Consider the following 9,164-nt stretch of genomic DNA (forward strand, 5'->3'; position numbering starts at 1 on the left):
TAAAGCAATGGAGAGCTAATGTGCTGGTGTCGTAGAACACCCACACATCGCAATAGCACTTAATGTCATTTGAAAGTCCTTTTTTTAGATTTGGATATTCAATGGATATTCACGCTGCTCATCCCAGCGATCTGGCACATGTCACTAAAGACGGGAGCTGCAGGGGTTTTGGTCTGCGCCCGCTGATGCCCATGAAAAAATTGTAGTGAACAGATGTTCCTGACTCAACCCTAACAGCCTATATTATCTAGAGTACTGCTAAGCTTCATTATATGTTGGACATTCAAAAGACATCAGAAAGTATTTCTACATAACTTTTTGCACGTATTCATGTTGTTTTGTGGTATTTGATTGGACTACCAGGTTAGGTTATTCCTTAAACGGTGTGCACAGCCTAACTATTGTATATACTATTTAAAAATATAGGATATTATAGCCTACTGTATATGATGGAAAAGGCTAGTGTCTATATTGAAGAGGAAAAACATGTAACTTTTGCCTTCATAGCCGTAAACTTTTCTTTTACTCACTAGTAATCTGTAAAAGTGGGGACGTTTCGTATTCGGTCATCATAGACTTTGAATGTAATGACCAGAAAGGACAACAATGACCAACTAGCAGCCAATCTTCTGTTTTTGTTGCACATTGTTTGATGTCGTATTCAGCTTTCAAGTTGCTAGAATCAATACCATAATCAAAATTCTAATAGTAGACCAATTGTAAAGTAAGTAATAGCCTTCACAGACAAAGACCAACTATTTGTTCTCTCTTTACCACGCAGAACCATAAAAGTTCACGACTACGTTGAGGCGACTGAGTGGTCATTGCGTTTCGTGAATGTGGAACCATTATCAGCCCTAAGTCTTAATAGGAGGCTGATTGGTCCAAATCTCTGGTGGTTCAGACACAAATGCATACCTTGGCAAGTTGTGACAGGATTGAGCTTGTGGGATGGTTATTTCACAAGGTTAACGAGAAATTAGACTTACAAGATGGTCTTTCGGGATTTGATTTGCAAATATAGGAGAACGTCCCACAACCTAATTTATATGAATGCATATACATGTAACAGTTCAGTACTTCTCAATGTAACCCAAGTGTGAAACTTTTGATCTGACAAAAGGTAAGCAGACACTCGTGTTTGCAGTACCATCCAAATTGCTTCATTTGGAGGTTCTTATTTGAAAATCTACACCCAGAGAACACTATTTCAGATAAACTCCAAACCTCAATGCAGACTTTAATTAAGGTATTACTGGAAGCTGAGTTTGCTTCTATTTTGCTTATCATGACTGATAAAGAATGAGGGCACTTCTATTTTACTACTACTAATACTCATACGACTACTAATTACATCTGAATACATCTCTTCAAGCTGCTGCTGCCTTACTCAATATTCCCCTTTTCCGGTATTCCACACGGTTCAACGATAGAAATGACACTCCTGTTTTCAAGAGATATCCCAATTATTAGATAGGTTTATCTTATAGCTCTATTATGAGGTAAATTGTATGTGCATTTGGCGGTGTGTGTACCTTGTGTATTTGGTAGATAGCTCAGGCTGTGTGTGTACCTTGGGTATTTGGTAGATAGCTCAGGCTGTGTACCCGGTGTATTTGGTAGATAACTCAGGCTGTGTACCTTGTGTATTTCGCAGATAACTCAGGCTATGTGTGTACCTTGTGTATTTGGTAGATAGCATCTGGCTTTGTGATGCTTAGCATATCGTTGTTTCCTTTCAGAGAGCAAGGATGGTCTTTGAATTCCATCCCCCGGAAATCTTCTTCCTTCAGGTTCAGCTGTTGAATCATTGTTCCCATGCCGCCATCCAGGATCATTATCCTTTCCTGCAGCACCATTTGGAGTTCCATTTCCAGTGGGCATCTACATTCTGTTAAGAAAGATATTTGTATGAGAAGATTCCTTTTTCAGCATTTCCCTCGACCCACATTTTAAACAAGAAGTGGATAAACGTTGACATTGACTGCCAAATTATCGCAGTATTCACAGTATATTTTTTGTTAAAATTGCTTTTGAGCATACGTATAGTGGCAAAATCATAAAACACTGCAATGTTTATGAAACATAAAAATATTTTTTTTTATTGAGTCATGAACAAGTGGTTTGATTTGAATACTTGTATGGAGTAATTAAACACATTTAATTCACCTTACTCCATCTACTAGGGTTAATAGGACTACTTGCATTATATTGTTGTTTGGCAATTTAAACATTTCGTTTGAAGCATCTTTAAAGGTAGGTAAGTCAGGGAGGATAAAGGGAGGCTGAAGGGAGGTGGACTAGTTTCAGATTCTATCTTGCTCTGACTGGTTTCTCCAAATCGTCTTCCCTAGCTTTAAAAGGGTCAGGCATTAATACAAAAGTTCATTCTACTCCTGCAACATGTGTGCTTATTAAATCCTCCCATGTTGAACTGCCCATAAGAACCTTTCATTCATAGGTCTTGTGTCCAACACATCAACATTGAAGGATTTTACTGAATAATCTTGAGGTAAAAAAAAATGAATCATCCCTTTAAACAACAGGGGGACAAAGGTGTTCTCAGGTAAAATAGTACTCGTACAGGCAAACAATAAACGATTACCTAAATAAAGTACTCAGACATCTTGATTGATGTTATATGATGTTGATATGTAGTCTGACAAAGCTGTTGCTGTTGCGGAGACTAAAACAGGGTTGTTCACCGACTGACCTACTCATTAGAAGATGTGTCATCATGTGGAAGTCACAACACAGTCCCTTCATCCAAATATATATATTTTAAAATGTATACTGACAATCAAGGGTCCTCGAAAACATGTGTTGTGACCGTCTTGCATGTCTGACGTCACGTGCCCAGATGTTCAGATCCAGGAGGCTCATGACACTTATGAATAGTGATATTTATGATCATATTCCGTTCATTAACATGAACACATGAACACATAAACTAGGACGCTCGGCCACTCTCAAGGCTTTCCCCCTCATCTGTAAGTAGAGTATAAGTAAATATATACGGTAAAAAGTATGAGTACATAATGTTGCACATGGCAGTGGAGCCCAAACTTTCTGAGCCCACAGCCTAGGGACTGTGGTTTGATAGTTCAGTCCTCTTACAGTAGTCATGCATCGTTTATGGTTCTTTACCGGTTTCTGCTGAGAGATCGGGAATCGTTGGAGTCATGGTAGCACAATGTCACTGATCCTTTACCACAAAGTAAAAATATTTCCGATTGATTTCGTCAGTACATGCACATTGCAGCGGAGGAATAAGTGAGGCGAGGGCGCATGCGCGGTGTTTTTTAATTGACGCGTTCAAGTCCAACTCGGAATGTTAACGAGCACCTTTTATGCTTTTTCGACTTTTATGGCCTATAAACGTTGTTATAATGATTTATAGTCATATTTAACCATACTAAAGTGTCAAATAATGACGTACATGGATTTAGACGTGTTCCCTGCTGACCGTCTGGGGTGGCTGTGCAGAGCGCTACCGGTCGCGATTCACTTGTTCAAATTCCGGGATTTATCTACGTAGAACAATCCGGATTTTCCATGTATGGTAATGCTGCCACATGCTCTTCCGGAGGGTAACCAATCACAACGGAGTGTTAAAAGACATTGATCAACAGAATATTGTAGGAGCAGAACTATTAGACTTTAGTGCTGCCTTTGATGTCATTGATCATAGCTTACTATTGAAGAAACTTAAGTGTTATGGCTTTACTCCATCTGCCATAGCATGGATCGAAAGTTACCTAACCAATAGCACACAGAAGGTTTTCTTTAACGGAAGCACCTCAAATGCAAGACATACAGGCTACAGTGTGGGATTCTACCGGGCTCTACACTAGGACCACTGCTCTTCTAAATTTTTACAAATGAACTCCCACTTGTTTGTAAGAAGAAAAAAAAGCCTGTGTATGCAGATGATTACACACTCTATATGTCTGCACAAAAAGTTGTGGAAAACCCTTCAGCCCTCAACAAAGAGTTGCAGATGGTATTCAAATGGATCCCTGATAACAAACTTGTCCTGAACATTTATAAAACCAGGAGCATTGTATTTGGAACAAAACACTCATTAGGCTCTAAACCCCAGCTGAATCTGGTACTGAACAATGTTGCTGTTGAGCAAGTACAGGAAACAAAGCTTCTGGGGATAACCTTGGACTGTAAATGATCTTGATCAAGACATATAGATTTACTGGTGCAAAATTTGGTGAGGAACATATCTGTAGTCAAGAGATGCTCTTATTTTTTTAACACCTCATCTGACCAAACAGGTCCTACAGACCCTGGTACTGTCACACCTAGATTATTGTATTACTGAAGAGAGAAGGATCTGTAATTATGTTTTGGTTTTTTCGGCGCAGATAAGAGAAGAAGGAAGATTCTACGCATACGCTCAGACACTGTGGTGTTGTGTGATGGAGTATCACAGCACCACCTAACCACCTGACATGCATACCCAATCGAGTCCACACACTTTTGCGTCACCAGCTAGGTGGTGCTGTGATACACTCACACAACACGCCATGTCTGAGAGCATGCGTAGAATCTTTCTTCTCTTATCTGCGCCGCGAAAACCAAAACATAATTACAGATCCTTCTCTGTTCAGTCATACTATCTGTACATATCCTGTACATTTCGTGGAAAGACTCCTGTATGTTTATTAGAACTGCCAGAGCAGCTTGACGGTCCGACGCATGGAAATAATACATATCAATAAACATGTTTCTTTATATCCCTGTACTGTATGGAGTCAGTTTCCTGCCATATTTCAAACCTGAAAAAAAAAGTTTCAAAGGCTTGTAAGTCTGGGTTTGAAAACTCAACACCTTGTAATAAAGGTTTTGCAACACTGAAAAAAGAGATTATAACCTGAAAAAAAATAAAACTAAAATTCAAACATATGTAAACATGATTTTGTGTTCTATTTTATCTTCTTCATCATTTTCAGCAACACATTTTCAAAGTTCAAACAATTTCACCAGCGCATTTGCAGAGTTTCAAATCTGGCACTGTTCTAACAGTGTATTTCATTGTTGCCCGGTTTTGAAACCTTGTAAATGGGATTCTGCAAACAGGTGTTCATACATTGAGAAATACGTTTTGAAAGGTTGAATATTTAGTTTTAAAAACTTGTAAAGGTGTACGTTAACGACATTACAACGTATTTTTTCAGAACTGACTTTTCAGCACCGACTTTTCAGAGATTTGACCACACAGGCGCAAGCTTTGAGTCACGTGAATATTGGCAGTGTTCTGACGCCACTCGTTTTGAAACTCCTGACAGTCGAATCTGAAAACGTTCCTGGGGGCGGGACCATTTAGCTCTAAACCTATTGGTTGCTCTCGGCTGACGTACATTCCAATCACATGTGCCGTTCACCGGGCTGTTCGTGATTGACAGTGCTCTGCCGATGACACGAATCTCCATAGGACGCGACTAGCAAGGACGCGTCCTAGCAAGGCTGCAGCCTTCACTTTGGGAAACAGCCATGGTTCCAGAAAATGGAAATCAAAATCAACCGCGAAAGTCGCTTGTTATTTGTGTCATCGGCAGAGCACTGTCAATCACGCACAGCCCGGTGAACGGCACATGTGATTGGAATGTACGTCAGCCGAGAGCAACCAATAGGTTGAGAGCTAAATGGTCCGGCCCCCAGAAACGTTTTCAGATTCGACTGTCAGGAGCATAGATATATATAGAACACTAGATACGTCACGGCAATGTTGAGCTCCGGTCGGCTGACGGCCACCGCGGCGGCCATCTTGAATGGGTCAACCCGCTGTCTAGTGCATTACACCATATGGAAAATTCATACAAAGATGTAGCAAATTTGAGCGGTGATGGCTCAGTGGATGACACTAAAAACATCATAGTTGATATTCCATGTTTGATTTTAAGTGGTAGTAAGATTTTTTTCCCCTCTATGTTATACAAGAAACACACTTTTTAACACATGACATTTAACTTGCCACTGATTATATCTACTATCAGAAATGTTTCTGCTGGACTAAGATGAACATTTTATTTCTCAAAAAGTAAATATCTTATCCATTTAGCTTATAACTCTCATATATAGTTATATATAACTATATATAATTATAAAGTGATTTCCTCTGATCTGGTTTGTACTGTACGACGGTGTACACACTTGAAAGCAGCACAATGAACTGGCATTGTTTTTTTTTGAGAAATGAGCTGTGAACATATATATCTATGGCTGTTCTGACAGTCTGAGAATACCTACTCAAGACCCACACAAGATGGCGGCTCCGTGTGCCGCGGCTGAGAGGGGCGTGGCGTATCTAGTGTTCTATATATATCTATGGTCAGGAGTTTCAAAACGAGTGGCGTCAGAACACTGCCAATATTCACGTGACTCAAAGCTTGCGCTCAAATCTCTGAAAAGTCAGTTCTGAAAAAATACGTTGCAATGTCGTAAACGTACACCTTTACAAGTTTTTAAAACTAAATATTCAACCTTTCAAAACGTATTTCTCAATGTATGAACACCTGTTTGCAGAATCCCATTTACAAGGTTTCAAAACCGGGCAACAATGAAATACACCGTTAGAACAGTGCCAGATTTGAAACTCTGCAAATGCGCTGGTGAAATTGTTTGAACTTTGAAAATGTGTTGCTGAAAATGATGAAGAAGATAAAATAGAACACAAAATCATGTTTACAGATGTTTGAATTTTAGTTTTATTTTTTTTCAGGTTATAATCTCTTTTTTCAGTGTTGCAAAACCTTTATTACAAGGTGTTGAGTTTTCAAACCCAGACTTACAAGCCTTTGAAACTTTTTTTTTCAGGTTTGAATTATGGCAGGAAACTGACTCCATAGTACTGGCGCTGAATGTGACTTAAACGCGTACGCGACGTGAGCAGATCTGAGCAGAGTTTTGCATCTTGGCAGTGTAGACGGAAACACTACGGCGGAGCGTATTCAAGTTTTCCACTCTGGAGGGTGGTTTCAGATTTTTGCGTTTTCAAGCCCCAAAAACGCTGTCACCGTCTACTGTAAACGAAAGGCAGAGCTGGCCGAAGATGTTCGCTCATTTCAGAAGCAGGGAGATTACAAGACAAAAATAAGTGTAGAATTTGCCGTGTGCTGCCTGGCACTAATGTTCCCGTTGAACTGATCTTTATTCCATCATGAACAATACTTGAACCGACAAGATGAACCGCACTGTTCCCACCCTAAAGGCGTTGCTTATCACACGGGCCAATTTTGATGACACCTGTCCGCAATTCCACAGCAGCAGGCTGTCAGCAAACAAATGCAAATGAGGAGGAGAGAGGCGGCTCAAGGGGGAGGGTGGGGGTGTGGCACTAAGCAGCTTTTTGCCACGGTACCATGCGCTCTGTTTACAGTGGATGTATCGCAATGGCGTGCGCACACAGCCTTTTGGCCGTGACTCCTGCTCTGGCAGAAGTCCTGGAGCTCTATATCTAAATAATATCATATTATGCATAGATAACTATATCATATATTATTACGGCCTAAAGCTGTGTGCGCCTCCAGATGATATTATGAATCCAAAACGACTGCGTTGGGTTCCGCGACGTCTCTGGTTCTTCTACTTCCAAATCATTCTAACGTAGACTGAACCACGACATGGAGGAGAAAGGGATTGTTCCCCGCGATTGTTGACAGCGATTGTCTCCCACCAGAACCTCGCTACCGAGGGACCACCGGGGAAGCGGGGATCAAGCGGGAGACAATCGCGGACAACAATCCCTTTCTCATCCATACCGTGTTTCATGTACTTCAGGGGGTCAAAGCCAAAGTTTATTTTCTCCCAATTCCTTATCTACCATGGCTGAGACATGAGTCTTGTTGTGGAAATACCAGAGACGAGAGACCGACCTGCGCCATAACACCAACAGCAGAACGGTTATCCAAATAACAAAGAAGTGTACAACACTTGCAGTCCTGGAGCTCTATATCTAAATAATATCATATAATGCATAGATATCTATATCATATAATGCATATTATCATGGCCAAAAGCTGTGTGCGCCTCCAGACGATATTATGAATCACAAACGACTGCGTCGGGTTCTCCGACGTCTCTGGTTCTTCCACTTCCGCATCAATCCGAAGTAGACTGAACCGCACGCTGCCCAGGGGCGGATCTAGAAAAATATTCATGGGGTGGCAAGAGGGGGACAGGAGATTTTGAGGGGTGGCACCCTCTGGCAGAACTATATACAGTATGCCGATTTAATTAAAGCCATATCAATCTATATTTACTTGGAAAGCCCCCACATTTAGATATTTTGACTCAATAACATTATATTTAATTTATTGTGGGATGAGTAAAGCCTTACATTTAAACATAAAAGGTTTCAGAGAAAATTGAATAAATTATTACTGAATAATTACAAAATCAACCTGCCTTACAACAAACACCTGCACTATTACACCAGCAGGGGCATGGGGCTAAAAATATATGCAAAGAGAGCTGCAATATGTACTTTAGTTAACAATAAGTTGGCATTGGTCCATGAGATATTCCTATCAGATGTCAATCATCAGTCCAACTTGAGTGCAAATATCACTTTATTCACCGATTCCAATAATTTACATACAATGCCACCCTCAAAGTGCGGTGACATAGAATAACTCCCAAAGTAGAGTGTATTACCTGCATGCTTGGAAGAGCCAAATGGGGATTCAGGGGAAGTGCTATCAAAGATTTCCCGCTCTTTCTTTTTTTATATCTTTAATTTCTAAGTATTTAAGACCTTTTGGGTTTACCTTATTATTATTTTTGCTCTTGATGTGAAGCTTGTTTTATTATTAATTATTGATGACTTATATTGGTTTATAAAAGTTCAGACAGGTGTGCAACCAAGTAGATTAGAGATGGCCATTTGTAAATAATTTACAGAAGATGACTTGCATTTTGTTGTCCAAGTAGGCCTACCTGTTACTTGGTTCAATGACAATAAAGTTTAATATAATCAAATCGAATGACTGTTGATACAAAAGGAGGCACATGAAGTTAACGGTCAGGAAAACCAGCTGAGTGTAGAAGGGTTTGTGTTTGTTAGCGCGTCTTTAGCGCGGATTGCAATTCTTATTGCAGCCTGCAGGGTTATGCGAGAAACATACGGAGGGACGCGGTCGTTGAGCTCCGCC

At 40.3% G+C, this 9,164-nt stretch overlaps 1 protein-coding gene across 3 annotated transcripts in view; it reads right to left on the bottom strand.

Moving 5' to 3' along the window:
* Positions 1-3,283, bottom strand: part of mtr (5-methyltetrahydrofolate-homocysteine methyltransferase) — a 46,020-nt gene extending 42,737 nt beyond the window's left edge. For 2 of the 3 annotated variants that reach the window (XR_008893123.1, XM_056576606.1), the window contains exons 1-2: positions 3,148-3,283; positions 1,680-1,891 (exon numbers count right to left, since the gene is read on the bottom strand). Coding sequence is in view for 1 of the 3 variants with exons in the window: in XM_056576606.1 (XP_056432581.1) it covers positions 1,680-1,891; positions 3,148-3,184 (249 nt within the window). In the remaining 2 variants the exon portion in view is untranslated. Of the gene's footprint in view, positions 1-1,535; positions 1,551-1,679; positions 1,892-3,147 lie in introns of those variants that run through there. The other variant, XM_056576607.1, reaches the window with a different exon arrangement.
* Positions 3,284-9,164: the final 5,881 nt, after the last annotated feature.

This window comes from Gadus chalcogrammus, chromosome 18, assembly GCF_026213295.1.
Source record: "Gadus chalcogrammus isolate NIFS_2021 chromosome 18, NIFS_Gcha_1.0, whole genome shotgun sequence".
NCBI lineage: Eukaryota > Metazoa > Chordata > Actinopteri > Gadiformes > Gadidae > Gadus > Gadus chalcogrammus.